Source organism: Labrus mixtus, chromosome 1, assembly GCF_963584025.1.
Source record: "Labrus mixtus chromosome 1, fLabMix1.1, whole genome shotgun sequence".
NCBI lineage: Eukaryota > Metazoa > Chordata > Actinopteri > Labriformes > Labridae > Labrus > Labrus mixtus.
In genome coordinates this window covers 25,955,185-25,971,361 of record NC_083612.1, presented here as the reverse complement: position 1 = coordinate 25,971,361, position 16,177 = coordinate 25,955,185, and the positions used below count along the sequence as shown (strand labels likewise).

General features: G+C 38.6%; 3 protein-coding genes across 4 annotated transcripts in view; all 3 read right to left on the bottom strand.

Moving 5' to 3' along the window:
• The window catches only part of myo5aa (myosin VAa), a 52,919-nt gene extending 52,347 nt beyond the window's left edge, over positions 1-572 (bottom strand). The window contains exon 1 of the mRNA XM_061039759.1: positions 335-572. Within this exon, the coding sequence (XP_060895742.1) occupies positions 335-361 (27 nt within the window). The 5' untranslated portion in view covers positions 362-572. The remainder of the gene's footprint in view (positions 1-334) is intronic.
• Positions 573-1,864: 1,292 nt separating this feature from the next.
• On the bottom strand, positions 1,865-6,569 carry arpp19a (cAMP-regulated phosphoprotein 19a). Its single transcript, XM_061039737.1, has 3 exons — positions 6,395-6,569; positions 5,340-5,462; positions 1,865-3,342 (listed from the first exon to the last, which is right to left on the bottom strand). The coding sequence occupies exons 1-3, from the start codon at positions 6,449-6,451 to the stop codon at positions 3,172-3,174; spliced, it is 351 nt and encodes a 116-aa protein (XP_060895720.1). The 5' UTR covers positions 6,452-6,569; the 3' UTR covers positions 1,865-3,171.
• Positions 6,570-7,964: 1,395 nt separating this feature from the next.
• atosa (atos homolog A) overlaps positions 7,965-16,177 on the bottom strand; it is a 29,465-nt gene continuing 21,252 nt past the window's right edge. For both annotated transcript variants that reach the window (XM_061039713.1, XM_061039724.1), the window contains exons 6-12: positions 15,321-15,446; positions 14,442-14,530; positions 13,380-13,476; positions 13,019-13,177; positions 9,869-9,937; positions 9,318-9,517; positions 7,965-9,186 (exon numbers count right to left, since the gene is read on the bottom strand). In XM_061039713.1, the coding sequence (XP_060895696.1) occupies positions 9,033-9,186; positions 9,318-9,517; positions 9,869-9,937; positions 13,019-13,177; positions 13,380-13,476; positions 14,442-14,530; positions 15,321-15,446 (894 nt within the window). In that variant the 3' untranslated portion in view covers positions 7,965-9,032. The remainder of the gene's footprint in view (positions 9,187-9,317; positions 9,518-9,868; positions 9,938-13,018; positions 13,178-13,379; positions 13,477-14,441; positions 14,531-15,320; positions 15,447-16,177) is intronic.

The window sequence follows — 16,177 nt, the reverse complement described above, 5'->3', positions numbered from 1 at the left end:
ATAAGGAATAAAAGGCAGATTTTTAGTGATGTTAGTGTAAGAAAATGAAGACAGATTAGAGAGTATATTTGTCTTTTGTCAGCCAACACTTATTCATATTTAAACACCACGACCACACTATTCACACCAGCGTTTTTAAAGGCTTTCAACATCGTTTTCATTCATTTCAAGCAAGCACGAAAAATGCTACTGAAAAGAAACACTTGACAAAAACACGAAACTGTCAGATTATTTCCTGGAAGAAAATGAAGGACATTAACGTCGACCCGGCGACGAGGACAGTTTCTGTAGCCGACAAGCTAGCAGCAGTTATCATATAAATATACACAGTTACCTTTGTGTACAGCTCCGACGCTGCCATGACGGTCACTCGCTGTGTCCTTACTCCAGTCTGAGCTAAACCTCCGGCGGCTCTCCACCCTGCATGAACTCAGCGTGTGTTTTCCTGCAGCGGTGCAGGAGAGGGTTTTTTTTTTACGCTGCAGAAGCTCAAGCAGAAGATGCGTCTCTTATCGCCATGATAACCTGAAAACAAGCTCCGGGCTGCTGAGGTTTCTGTGTCTCACTTTGCATTCTGGGTATGATGGATGAAGTGATTCAGCCAAACTGGAGGGGGTCTGCTGCCGCGTGGAAAACTGCGCCCCCTGATGGTCAATGGTTGAAAATACATCAACAACAAAACATTTTTTCCCCCCACGCAACCAAGTAGCACCTGAAACATCTAAATAGACTGAAAAGGATATATCTGTATCAAGTTTGTTGATATTCCAACCTGGCATTCATGATGCCTTCTTTTCCACTACTATCTTCCGTGGTTTTCTCCCTCGGAAACCCCACCTTCTTGATATAAATCATACACTACATACATATAAATACAGTCTTTTATCAGTAATTTGTCAGGATGGTCATTATCAGGCAGTTTTATAAATGTTTTAATGGTAATATCTAGTTTGAGTAAGAAAATCAACATCGTAAAAAAAAACAAAAATTTTTTTATTTTACTTTGCATTTATTTTATATTTACATGTTTTATATGCACACAATTTTTCCTACATTTTCTCCTGTTTTTTTTCTCCAACAAAACATATAATTAAGGAAACATTATTCCCAATTTATAAAGAAAAAGACAATACAATTTTGCATTCTCAACTGAATGAATTTGCAATATTTTTGACCATTTTGCAAGATCATTTATCAACTCGGTTAGCATTATATGCTATGGGATTTGAAAAGAATATTCCCTTTTCTCTGATACTTCCGATTTAAATTTATAGAACGACATGAGAACGTTTTTAATGATTATTTTTAACACATTTATAAAGATGCAACACAGCGCTGGAGTCACAAAAAATGAAATACTGTTTTGTTTAATCTGATGCAGATCTCGGCATATTGCTGTCCATCATGAGCCTGGTGTTATCCAAGATTTCTGCCTCTTAATAGGAAGGTTTTCTTGCAGCTGTAACTTTGCTAAATGTTGCTAAGTGCTGTGCTCATGATGGATAAACATTGGGTCTCTGTAAAATATGAGTAAGGTCTTTTACCTGCTTTTTTTAGTCTCAAGAGAGTGAGACTAGAGTGAGAGAGGCGCTACACAAATAGAGATTGATGACCTCAGCACAAGGCAACTGCTTTGTGGCTGCAAGAGGTCCTTCTGTTAAGCTATTTTTTCCTTCCACTTTAAAGTTGTTTTTTTACAAGTACATTTAACTTTGTCAAAATGTCTGGTTTAAGGTATAAATTGAAATTGTGAAATTAAAATGTACAAGTAATCAAAGTAACTTGTTAGGTCCATTAATACGAGTTAGTGTGAAATGTACTCATGGAGCACTTTTGACACAAATTCAAAGTTAAAAACACAACATTTCAACATTTGTGCAAAACTATTTTATTTACAAAACAAAATGGCACAAAGTGACAGCAGGGCAGCCATATACATGCACAGCTCAGACTGATGTAGTGTTAGCTTAGATTTACCACATCACTTTTTTTAAATCAATCACACTTTTTTGTTCCCAGTGCCAAGTGTGTTCCCAGTAAAGTTTTACCATGAAATAAATCTAATCGCACAGATTACAGGAAAACAAAGCCTGGTCTCTACTCACAGGTCCCATATAGTACTCTTTTTGAGCATGATGATTCATTCATGATAACTTGGAACCAGACTTTGGCCCGAGAAGAGACTGCGTCATCATCTGAGGCTAAAATGCTCAACACACCACAAATACAGTGTTAAATGTCAACAATGCAGTTCAAATTGAGACAACACCCTCCCTTCCTCTATCTTTTATTTCAAAAGTAGAACACTTCCAAGTTTTAAGATGTCTTGAACGCACCTGGTACATGACGACACCCAGTGCACCTGAGTTTACATGCTCAGTGCACTTTGAGGAATTAAAATGGAGCTCATTGAGAATCATTTGCATCACACATGCAGATCCATATGAAGCAGTTTTCTCCTTTATTGTGTGGTCATCCAGCACGCCTTTCTTCCCCGATTCACAATCAAAGCGTTTTCAAAACTGAGCTTGGCCTCTGGATTACTATATTTAGTCAATAACTCAAGCATATTGACAGCATAATTTAGAGTAAGGACATACAGTGAATGATACAAGTCTGATGTCTGATTAAACATTCTAAAAGGCTGATGTCTGCCCTTGTGCCAAACAAAAGGAATTATATATATTTACACAAACTTCCAAACGGAGGGATCCTGATGGCCTTACTAAAGCCCTCCAACCGTACAAGACACAGCTTCTTCTGCTCGCTCCTCTCTTCAGCCAGTAATCAAGGTGGTTGTAAAAGAGGTGTCTAGTCTGCTAATCACACTCACACACGGATGTCCTGTCTTTATGAGTATCTTACATGGAAGTACAGAGGAAAATGAATAAAGGAACATGGGAAAGTAAGCGGACAATGACAAAGGGGCTGTAAGTCTGGGGGAGGTAGTAGAGACATGGCCAGATGAGGTGGAAACAAAAATAAAAGGTCTGCTGGGTGCTTCTAGGTGTGGGGTGGGATCATGTAAGGTTGGGTCCAGGCTTGTGAGGAAGGGACGGGTAGTAGTGTGAGGGGCAGGAGAGGTATATTACAGCTTTGAGACTTGAGTGGAAGGGTTAGAACTGGGGAAAAGGGTGGGGGTGGGGGGGTTCTAGTGGGGCTGTGTGGACATCAGCCTGCCAGTTTGCTGGCTACCAGAGAAGGTTTCCTCTGGGGCAGGTCCTGGGGGGTGGGGATGTGGTCCCCTGTGATCTCGGTCTTCTCTGGTGCAGCTGTCGGCAACTGCTTGTTCTTTATTTTCGCTTTAGCCATGTTGTAATCCCCAGAGTCAAAGTACTTTTGCTGTAGAGAGGCAGAAATAAAAAAACATTTAGAATTGTGTCGGATCAAAAAATAAATGAATAATGTTAAACAGTTAACATTCAGACTAACAGAAATCTTTAGTATGCAAAGAAAAGAACAACAGCAATCATAATAAGCCTATTTTTTGAGGATGATTTTGATCAAATGATGACAGAAAAATATGCATACTCTACAAATTGGGATCTTACTTTGAAGATACTCTGTAAACCCCTTTTTGTCATATGTCAAAAGCACAGCATGTCATTTTAATCTGGACTGAGAACCTAGCCTAAAAAATCCTGCGATTTTTCACTTACTTTTTATTATTGTCAACCTTGTTTCTTTTTTTTTCTTAAGGGGTACGGGTGGGGGTGAGGGGTCTAATTGTTTGTTTGTATATATGTGTTTATCTTGTTTTTTTATTGGAAAAAAATACACATTCTGTACGGACATTACTAAATGGAAATATTGTTAATATGTAAAAGCAATAAAGAAAGTTTAAAAAAAAAGAAAAAAGAAGATACTCTGTAGAGTTTTTGACAAACAGTAGTCCATTGAGCTCCCGCCTCTCTCTCTCTGGATGTATTCATGTTCCAATGTCTCATTGCATGTATGTAATTATAATGTTAGGAGAAGAGGCAGTAAACTTTTTATCAGACACTACTGGCAGAGCTTTAGGAGCAGTCCTTAAACATGTTAAACTAGGTTAGGCTTTTTATAATAGGTTTCTGTAAAGAATATAAAAAAGAGTAACCATAAATCTGTATGCTCTTGTTTTTGCTCTCTTTGTTTGTCTCTATCCAGCTCTTTCTCTCTCTATCTCATTGCCTTTGCTCATTCTCTCACAGTAGATTTAACATGAGTTATGGTTCTGCTCAAGGTTTTCTCCTGTTTAAAGAAACTTGTGGTTTTGCCAATGTTGCCAAATACTGACAAGTGCTTGCTCTTGGTGGATTTATGTTGCATCTCTCTTAAGAATATAAAAAAAAGAGAACAGTATACCTGCTTTTTGGTAAGTATCCTGAAATATCTTTTGTTATGATTTGCTGCTATACAAATCAAATATAATTGATTGATTGATATTAACCAGTTCAGGATCTGCATGCATCAGGGGGAGCTGGAGAAGTAATACACAATTTTTCTGATGTTGTGGAAGTATTCTGCTGATAAGCTAACTCAGAGAAAAATGCTGAGATGCACCAACAAAGGAAAAAATTATCAAACCTACATTTAGTTTTACTGTATAAATGACTTAAGTTACATCTTGTGAATCAAGAAAGCAATAAATAAAATGAAATCAAAACAGTTTTTCAATGCTTAGCCAGTCAGACAAAACGTCCACTTTTTAAAATAATATATTTATAAATAAACACAGGCTTTTATCAATTACAAATTACAACAAAACCTAAAGTGGTTCAACCATTTTTCTATTTTTATTGATCAACAGTCTTATTATTCCCAGTAAAGGCAGCTAGTAGTTTTCTGGTATGTTTACTTGGTAATAACTGAACTGTCATTCAAATAGTTTGTCAACATATTTTATGTGTAAGAACTAATCGTTTCCAGCACTGTGATGATGTAAATCATGTCAAAGTATATGGACACAGTGTTATTAAACACTTGGTTGTCAAATCATGTGAGGTACACCACACCTTGCTCAAACAAACAGTGCTGACAAACATCCTTCTAATAAATCCTACATTCACAAAGTACAAAATGTTCTGTTTTAAATGAAACTGTAAACATTACTTGGTGTTACTATATAGTAATTTGATCTGTGGATTTGTACAGTGTTGTAATGACATGTAGTCTGTCCTCATTGATAGAAGTGCATGCTCCTTAAAAATCTAGAAGGTGACCATGAATTAACATTCACTTGCTTAACTGCATTAGTTCAAGTATTTTAAAAAAATCCCTCTAAAGAAGGACAGTGGATCTAATCACTGCCCTTTAGTGAACTCTGAATGTTTTGTAGAAAAACACAAAAGATAACTCACCCCCTTCGTGAGGCGTTTGCGAAGCAGATCAGAGCCTCCATGTTTGCTTCCTAAATTTGGGTATCTGGCCTTTAGTTTGGCCTCCTCTGATTTCTCAGGGCTGATCACCTTGTCCTGAATCTCCTAAAAACAAGCAGATACACGATTCATGGAGAGGGGGAAAAAACAATATACTGCACATCAAGAGATTACATTCATCAAGTGCCTTCAGGCCCCCGCTGAAATATCTGTCAGCTGATTGCACTGCGGTAATCTGTCCATGTTAGATCTATGGCTATGAATGCAATGGTTAACAAAGACCCAGATATATTAGAATAATGCTTATTAACAAGTGCTGAACTATCAATTTATGATAACCAGATAACCTATTCACGCTTTTATTCAAGTTCAGACTAAATACTATGGTTTTATACAGATTTTCCCTCCTTAAAAACTTCTTACCAAAAGGCTGGTGTTTGCTCGACAACCCACGCACAGTATCCCCTGAAGAGCTGATCTACACCGGGGTGAGCGTGCGTGCGTGCGTGCGTGTGGGCTGTGCAACCTTAACCAAACAGCCCACAGGTTGCTTGTAACATTGCGATGTAGCTATAATGGTGTTAGCTGGGTAATGAACAGCACGCAAAACTGCAATGGCTTATGTGGAAATAAAGATAAAACCCTACCAACTCCAACACAAGGCTTCAGGTCACGGTGAAGCAATCGTTTGGTTTAGCTAAAGTGAGCAGGTGAGCTAACAGTGTGTGTGTGAATGTCATGACAGCTAGCTTAGCGGCAGGGAAGCTGCTAACATCTCAGTATGTGTGACATTCACACTCAACCAGCTGACAACATTTATATATTCAATACCACAACAACAGGCCAGCCTGACGGGAATGCAATGCCGCCACATGAAGTTTGACCAAAAGCAGTCTTTATTGTCGCCACAGCTCTTGAGCTTGATATGTCAACAATGACGAGCGCGGGGCTAAAGAGGCTAAGCTACATAATGTAGCTTCAACAAAGTCCACGGTGCTGACTGCTGATGTCAGATTGTTAATGCGCATCACCTTTACCTTTTCGTCCATTGAGGTCTCTTCTGTCGTTTGCGTTTCTTCGTTATCCCCCGACATGTCTATGGTACCGTAAAAATCAGAGCGGAGATTTCCCACTAGTTGACAAGTGATCCACAAATCCCCTGCTCTGACTGTCCGTAACCATACGAGTCCTGCGCGCACTCCCGCTCAAGAACTACTACGTCACATGCGGAGACACCAGGCGCGCTCCCGTTCGTGCGCGCACACACAGTGCCGGGATCGGATTTACATTACGTAACATGCTGATCAGCTGTTAGCTCCATGTGCTGCAACACAAATCCAGGTTTTAGTCAAATAATCCTTAAATCTGGATCAAGATGAATGCACTGCAGTTCATTTTATGTTTCCTCATATTAACAGTGTTTCATAATGGAGATTGCTTTGTGGGAGACTGAAACATGCCGTTGCCATGCGGTGTAATAGACAGCAAAGCATTAATATGTAAAACACTCTTATAGGGCAACAGTATCAATATAGCGTATTGAGGCTTTGCAGATTAATTTAATTTTCATGACCATTACCCATTTGCAGCTCTGTGTGCATTCTGACTGCAAGAGCCCACACTTGTGAGCTGTTGTAAATAGCTGGGCTGTTACAGGTGTCACAGCCTGTTTGAACAGGACACCTGCTGATTGCAGCTGCACGGAGTTGTGCAATAGTAATTATTGCTATAAATATACCTCATAATATTGAAATACTATGGAAGTGCTTTCCTTTCAAGGGACAATCATATAATTTACTGCTCTTCTTCTTTTGATTTCAGTTTTTACCAACTACAAGAATCTTCTGTTACTGAATTAATACATTTATATTCTTCACCTCCCAGGTGTTAAGTAAGGATCTATAAGTTGCTCCCAAGTAATAGATCCTTACTATTAACTTGTTTAGTCTGCTGCCACTGTTACCTGGCCGATGTATGGATGGATTAGTGCAAATATTGGTGGGTGACCTTTGGCTGTGTTGATCCTAATTATATAGACAGTGAAACAAGTTTTGACTTAATCTTAATCTCAACTGCTAATACAGGTCAGACCAAACTTATATATTACACAGTACAGCTTGTATCAATAGAACCGTCCCTCTATAATTGAATTCAATAATTTGATTAATTGATTAATTCTCTTGCATGGTCCATTTCCTTTGTAATGTATTCAAGTAGGTTGCTTGTAATGATCAAGTTCTAGTATATTTGATGAGCACTGCTATTTGCACAGATGAGCTCACTCTTACATGTGTATAAAAACTATGTAGCAAGAAAAAAACAGAACTTAATGTAGGTTTTGAGCCAGAAAGTGCATTTATAGTGTTTCATATGAAGGTCATTAGCAGTATATCAGCTGTCACACCAAGCTCATTATTACAGTTATATGAGAGCAATGAGGAATGTTCTGACTTTTATATAACAATTCCTCATTCCTCATTTACTTTTTTTGTCAGTGGAGAAACCTTTATTATATTTTTTTCATGAACAATTCCCTCCAGTATGACTCTAAGCAGATGTAGTGAAAAGGAAACATGATGAGGAAAATCAGAACACAGAGAGACAGAGAAGCTTTAGAAGATATATTTATATATTTTTTTTCAGATTTGAATATTAATGTCAAAAATACATACTATGATATACAGTTTGCACTACATCATCTTAGCATGACAGACGTCACAAGTAGTAACTGAAATATTAATTTAAATATTAAATAAACTGATGGTTAAGTAAACTGAAAGTGAATGTGTAAACACTGTACTAAGGTTACTCTTCCTATTGCAACACTTCCAATAAAGTGGTTCTGTAACAGTACAAAAGTATTAGAATATGACTATTTTCTGTTTCATTTCCAGTTATAATGAGAAAAATAGATCCACAGTGTACTTCTGATGATCTGCTATGATGCTTTCAGTTGAATCTAGCTTGATTGCTTGTTTGACTTCTTTAGTGGTCCATGGTACATGTTGTTTTTTGGACGAGGGCATGGCGCTGCACCAGTCTTCCTCTTCCATATGCACTCCCTCTGCTCCGAGCTCAGGAATCACAGGGACAAAGCCGACTGCACTTTCAGTTCAATCAATTTGATCTTCAAAGATTTGAAACTAAACAAGTCACAATTAAAAGGGCCTGGTATTGCATTTATAAAGACACTTGGATTGATCATTTATTCATTATGTCAATAGAACATCCAATCAATAATTTGATTTTGAGCAAACAGATTAACCTGGACTCTTGCTTTTGTAGAGACAGTTCTCTACTCTCTTGCCAGATGCTGGAGGATACACACTCACAGCTATCATATCTGCCCTTCTTCAACAGGAGAATACAATCTTAAACATTACTTTTTTGACTTTTGAACCAAACTCTCGTATTTTAGCAGAGAACAACGTTCATTTCTGACGAGTCTCCTAGCCTCTTAGCACCTTCTTTGTCAGTCCTGGGTGACAGAAGGGATAAAACTTAACATTTTGGGCACAGGTCAGGTGAGTCTTGTTGATAACTGTCCAGAAGTTGCTGCTTTTTTTTAGCCTTTTCATCTAGCCATTGGCTGAGTCAAAGTCTATCGCTGGCATTTAGGTGTGATTGATGATACGCTCGCAGCCTGCAGGGCGGAGGGAGCGAGGAAGTCGGGTCTCAGCAGCGGGGAGAGAATGGTGGGTCAATAGGAGACTCTGTGAAGGACTGGAGCTCGTAGGCAGCACCGCTGTCCACCTCCATGGACTTCCTGGAAAACAGCAAACGGATGTCCCTGTGGAGGTAGATCTTCCCAGACTTCGAACTCTGGAACCTGGTTGTGATTGGAGAGGGAAAGAAAAAAAACAGGGACGATGAATAATGAATAACGGAGGGCAAACAGGATTTCTAAAGAATACATTCCAGTCTCATTGGTGTCCTGAAGACAAATGATAGCCTACTGACCTCAGATTAACGAGGTAGCGTAAAGTGCGTCCGTGGCTAAGGGCAAGTGCCTTCCTGCTGGTCTGACTGTTTGTGTCACGACGGACGGGAACAGAGAAGGTCCTCTGGCGAAGGAAGGTCTGGTGTCCAGCTGGCATGGCTCTTAGATCATACATCACAACAAACATCTTCACCACTGTCTTGTTGGGGTTGAATAAGGTCTGGATGGAAAACAAGACAGCAGGACTGAGACAGATTTCTAAAGTCTATGCAGACACAGCAGAGCAGTAGAGGCTGTTTTAAATAAATAAAGTGAACATCCCACTTAACATCCTAAAAATGTTATTAAGTATAAAGAGGAAATGCTCTGCTTATTAAGAAGTAAAAATCAGCATAAATGAATAAAAACATTCCCTTTAGTCTGCATGTAAAGCAATACAGCCTAATTATAACCACTAGGGGTCTCCCTTTCCTTCTTTTTTATTTATTCTTTGTTCTCAACTTTGTGTACACAGTGATAAAAAAATACAACTTGTTTTTAGGACATTTCTTCGTTGTTTATATTTCCTTACCACTTGAATGGTTCCTGATGGAGGTACACGGTAGCCTCTTTTCCCCAGGGACTCCAGGTTTATCACACCCTGTGAAAAAACACACACAACAACCACTGTGTCACAAACAGGTTCAATAGTACTCCAATCCAGGACTTGGATTTGAGTCTGACTTGAGCCCTGATTTTCAGGACTAGTGACTCACTGACTCATGCACCGTGCCATCTTATTCAGCCACAGTCTGTGTTGTGATGATGAGGAGATTGCAGTCAAACAACTATGAATTTTTGGCAAACAGTGTCATATAATTTAAAATTCAGATTAATAACAGGTAGGTTGCAGGTATTTTTAAGTTTATTAGACACCTGCAGTGATCCAACCGCAGCAGAAACGATCAGTGCGTCTCCCCAAGACCTTAATGCACAGCGACAGTGGTGTAACTTCATTCATAATTTAAATCTCCAGACATGCTGACAGAAGTCTTTGCTATGCAGGTTGTGGATTTCTTTCAGTTCCTCAAATGTTCCAAAAATAATATTTTCATGAAGACATTCAATGTTCTCAATCCCCTTAGAGTGCCACCCTTACGGAAGAAAATCTTCCCCTCCTATTTTCAGTTTTGGGTTATTTCAAATTGAAGCTGATCCTATAAAGAAGGGAGATGATCCTTCTTTCTTGTGAATATGAAGCCAGATATTCCTAATGTGAGGGATTATTGGGTTTTGGGTATTAGTCCTAGGACATTGGTTTAAATAATCTACAGCCTTAAACAGTGCATTCAGTTCATCTTCCTTCTTACCAAACAGGCCTATTTTCTCTATTTACAAGAAGTGATACTATCTGTGTACCCTGGAAGTCTTCCTGATAGAGTCTCATGTTAGGAAGTCTCAGTCCTCTTTTATCTATTTCAGCCTGGAGTCTTTGAAGTTTCATGCTAGCCCTTTTCCCTGAATTGACTTATAATTGTATCTATAATGCTGAAAATAGATGTTGGGATACTAAGTGGCAGCATGCTACGAGTTCAGTTTAGAAGCAATAACCATTTTTATTGGGCTCTCCAAAAAGAGAAAACTAGTGTGTGTACTTCCAGGGAAAATGCATACAGGTGCAGGAAAAGAAATGTACAAACTGCAGAATAAAGGAAAAAGGTCTGCACACTGTTCAGCTCCCATAGGGCAATTTTATTTATACTGAGCAACTTACAAGATCTTCCTCAGGCATGGTTAAGAAGCTAAACAGTGTGCAGACCATTTTTCTGTTTTCTATTGTTTGGACTCTCCTCCATTACAAAATCTGTAGTTCATCCCGTCCCTTTAGAGGTAGTTGTATCTGTTCAGTGCTTGGTCAAAATGAACAGATATAATGCCTTCAAGTCCTGGGTTCAAAAGTTTCAAACCTGAGGTTTTTTGGGACCCACTGGAATTTTCAAATACTTTTGTATTAAGACTTTTGTAGCAGAACTTAGAGAAAGGCGTCACCTAACATTTGGTCCAGTTTATTTTATACCACTATAAAGAGAAGTGGTGATAGTACTGTCACCCTGTTTTGTTCCACAACCTACCAGGAAAGCAGATGATCTCAAACCGTAAGTCATTCCTATAGATTTTTGCTGTTTAAATAAGATTTAATTACATCCTGAAACACCAAATCCAAACTGGGTAGGAGTGCAATTTAAATAGCTCCAGCTAACGTGATGGAAAGCCTTTTCATCATCTAGAGAAGAGCAGCTATTTGGGTCTTTAGGTCTTTAGTCTGAGGCTATCTGAAGAGGTCCTGCACTTGGTCAGGGTGAATAATACGACATTGTTAACTATCATTGCAAAAATCTTTGCAGACAGTTCACCATCACAGTACAAGAGACTAACTGATTGATAACTTCCACATCCTAGGGGGTCTTTCCCTTTATTTAATCCTCTGATTCTTATCATTTTTGTTTCTCCCTACAGAGGGAGAATTCTGCTTCTTTTTTTTTTTTTTAAACATAAAGTTATTAAGCTCATATTTTACCTTCGCTAATCTGGTTTAACAAGGGCTTTGCCAGTATCCCGTGTCCTGGTTCATAATTAAAGACTTTGAGTTGATCTTGTTTGTTAATGCTGATTGATATAGTCAGACTCTCCTGATGTAGGCTTTAAACCCATTTGTTTAAAGATTGATGTGTTTTCTTTTACATTTAGACAGAAGGCCTCATTCTGTAGAACACTGGTGTTCATTGGTTAGCCTTTAGATCTCTCTTTTTGGCGTCCCACATGAAATAACCAAGTCTACAGGTCAATCAGAGAGTGTGAGATCCAAAAATAATTTATGCGAGAATAGAAAAAAAATTCAGTGTAATCTTGAGCAGTTGGGTTTAGTGCTCTCCATCCATCATGTAGTGTAGTGTCTTTACATATGGCCTTTATAGAATCCTGAGTCTTAAATGGCTTAAAATATGATTCTCTGATCTAACTTACAACACATCAAGCACTTGGTTATAGTCACCCCCCTTGACAGTAGGGAAATATCCAAATTCCAAGATCATTTCCTTTAAGTTGGAGATAGAAGTGTGGGTCCTCTATAGTAGGTGCGTATATATAGTACAAGATTATTTTTTGTTCTGATATATTTACCACCAAGTATTATTATTCACCTCTCTTGATCTTGGTATTCTTTCTCTACTCAGCACTTTTTTGGTTAAAAGTATTGTGGTCTTATCAATCCATCTTTCATAGATTATAATTGTATTATTTTCCCAGAGGTGTGTGTGTTTCCTGAAGCATCACAACATCTAAATTTTCCTCTGCCCTGTCAAATTATAATAGTAAAAAATGTTTTTTCTGTTTTGCTGCTTAAATATCTCGTATTTACTGCAGTGACATCACTGCACACATGGAAACATTCACAGGGTAATGGACATGGGAGCTCACATGTATATGGGCAGCTTTCAGCTTAAGGTTCAATCATACAGACTGTGAAGAAAAATAATGTATGGAGGCTGTCGTCTCAAGCGGGCGGCCCGGGTTTGCCTCCCACCTGTAGCCTCCTTCAGGTCATGTCATTCCCCACTCTCTCTCCCTGATTTCCGACTCTATCCACTGTCCTATCTATCCATTAAGGGCACAAAAAGCCCAAAAATAAATCTTTAAAAAAAATAAAGGACTGATCAACTAATTGGAAAAAAAATGATCTCACCATATATGGTGATGGAGCATTGTCATCGGAGACACTGTAGAATGACACGTCAACAGGTAAGGTCAGGTGACTGGGACAGAAGGAGCCGCTGGCCCCGACCTCAGCTGTAAAACCATCGACCATCCCTAAAGGCTCCAGGCGATTGTTCAGTACACACTCCTAGAAGAAACAACAGTTATGTTTTTAAATGGTAAATATCACTGAATTCCAGGATTTATATTTAGAAGTGTTGTCACTACTGTGTGAGCACTTTGTTCAGTTTAAATGATCAAAGTATGGAAATTGGCCTGAGTAAAAGAAAAAGAAGTACTGAAAAAAATCTGAAGAAAAGACACGATTGCAAGTTTTTATCTAAGTTTACCTCAAAGTTTCCCAGCAGACTGAGACTGGCAGGTGGAGCGCTGGCACTGAACAGCTGCTGTGACTCATCTGTGCAGCCCTCTCTTTTTGGACACACCCTAAAGGGTGAAAACATGCACACTTATTAAACAATAAACAATCAGACAACCTCAAAAATGTTCATTATCACACATTAATTACTAAAAGAAAACACAGATTGTGTCACAATAGAGAGACATAAAATAATTGATTATATGTTTTTTTATGATCCGAATCTTCAAGAATAAAACGTACCAATAAAAAATGAAATTGCCTACAGATCATAAAGTGAATTTCCACCTCAAATGCTCAAATCTTGTAACATCTGCTTTATCTGAAGCAACACTGAGTTACCACCTACGCCTGCTGTGTGTAGGCAGTGCCATGAAGCTCAGTGTATTTGTAGCCAATTCAGCACTGTCTGCCATTTTGAGCAGAATGTGTGTGATTGTGGAAGCAGTCACAGTACAGCAGAGCTTCAGCAGGTGGCAGCGTGAGAGGAAGAGTCTGCAGAACAGGGCTGACCTCACCTCACCATTAAGAACAATACGTTTATTGTGTGATCTCTCAACATGCACAAAATACTTCGAAAACCTGGTGTTGATCAAATATTTTTTCTTGTTTTTTAAGTGTTTTAGAGTGAAAATAGGGTAGCTGTGGTAAATCTTCCTTAAATAAAGGTGTAATGACTTTAGATAGCTAGAAAAATACTGGTGGTGAACTAGAAAAAAGGACATCAAAAAGCCATCACAACAAAGTTTGCATGGTTGGCAGATAAGGCATAATAACAGCTGAAATGTAACAAAGTGAGAAAAACAAAGAGGTTCCTAAATTATGATGCAAAATATGAGTAACTTGATCCAGATGGCACCACAATAAACAGATGATGTGGGAGGCAAATGAAAACAAATAATCCTTTGTCCTTTTAACAGTTAGTAAGACTGCATTAAAGCTGTGAATATATCCTTACAGTTTCCTTGTTAACAAACTCTGTTGCAGTCTGGTTAACTACAGTAACACACACCACAGATGAGGAGAAGCGTACCTTTTCCCAGAGGCCCAAGGCAAACCCTTACAACCAGCCAGAGAGGTGTCAAGGTCAAAATAGCCTGTTTGATTTTTCCTCTGAGGAACCTGCAGCACACACACCGGACATGAGTATCACATGTTAGAGCTCGGATGACAACATTTACATTTGAAGAAAAAAAAACATTACAAAAAAAGAGAGAAGTAAAGACAGAGTAAGCCAAGTAAAAGCTACTTATTCAAATGTAAAGCATTTAAATTTCACTATAAATGAATATATTTTTAATAAATAAATAATGGTTTGATCTAGTGTAAAAGCCTTAGATGGAAAAACATAACATACTGTGTGTATTATGAAGTGAAATGTTGTGAGCTTGTATATTGGTGAGGCTGAGTGTGTTTAGGACTGTGAGTGAGAATGTACAGAAGACAGGAAGCAGCAATGATCAAGTGTGACTGACTAACTTTGTAAAACAACTTACCAATGAGGCACAGTTGACTCACATGCCTTACTCACTTACTGCCTGTTTGTGTGTGTGTTCTTGTGTGTACACTAACCCTAGCAACAATTCAGCCGCCAGGCGGCAATAAAAACACCTGCCAGATATTTCAGAGTCTCTTTACGGCAAACATTCACAGATCCTCCTCTTACGCTGGTGAAAGTACCGTGAGTAATGCTTCAGATGGCGTTAAAGAAAAGGGGAGCGAGTGTTGTGTTATGATAAACACAGCTGCACTGACACCAGCATGGACTGACTCAGTAAGTGTTTGAGTGTGCCTGTTAGCCTGCATGTGAAATCTTAACAAATGCACAAAGCAGAAACTGACAATGGCTGCCAGTTACACAATGTGGATGAGTGGATGTGAGAGTGTGTGTGTGTGTGTGTCTACTCCTTACAGGGCTGGAGAGCAGAGGCAGGCCTGTACAGGGGTGGAAGGCCTTGGTTGCTGTGGCGTCTAATGAGTGGCGATTGTGTTTCTTCCAGCTGTTGCAGGGACGTAGGGGGGAGGGGCTGTGAGCTCGCTGGAGCACAAAGACGGAGAGATTTAAACTCTGCAGGTAAACTGAAAAATCTTTTACTAATTGTATGATGTTATTAAAAAATCATTTCATTTCATTCACTGTTTTCCTTGACTTTTCAGTTTCACCTGCTCCAAAGAAGACTCCAATTAAAACAATGTGAATTAATGAGGAAGTTCTTTCCAGTTTGAGATGTCTGTTCTTACCTATGCAGATGCAGTTATCCTGTTTATTCAGAGTAATATAAAACATGTTACTCTAAATGTAACACAAGTGTGAGAACAGCTGGGTGTTAGCTTAGTTAAGCTATTGACTAAGGCTGTTAACAGTAGTGATTGAGTGACATAACTCCCCCTGGACTAAAACCAGTACATTTAATAAGCTTATTGAAATCTAGATTGTTTTTAAACCTCAGTATTATTAAAGACATCTGAAGCTGGTTTAATAATTCAGCTTAAGAGGTAACAAGAAGTGGGAGGATTTATAATGTTTGAACAGAGCAAAACTGGCTATCTTTACTTAGCTAAAGTCTTCCCATCTAAACTATGCTAACTGGCTGTAGGCTGTAGCTTCATATTTCAAGTACAGACATGAAAGTGGCATCTTCTTATCTGACCCTCACAATTAAAACAATAAAGATGATTTCCACAATGTTAAACATTTCCCTTTTAGAGCTGCATTGAAACCAAGAATGATTTAATCATGGATGGATCATGGCAACTTGAATAATTGTA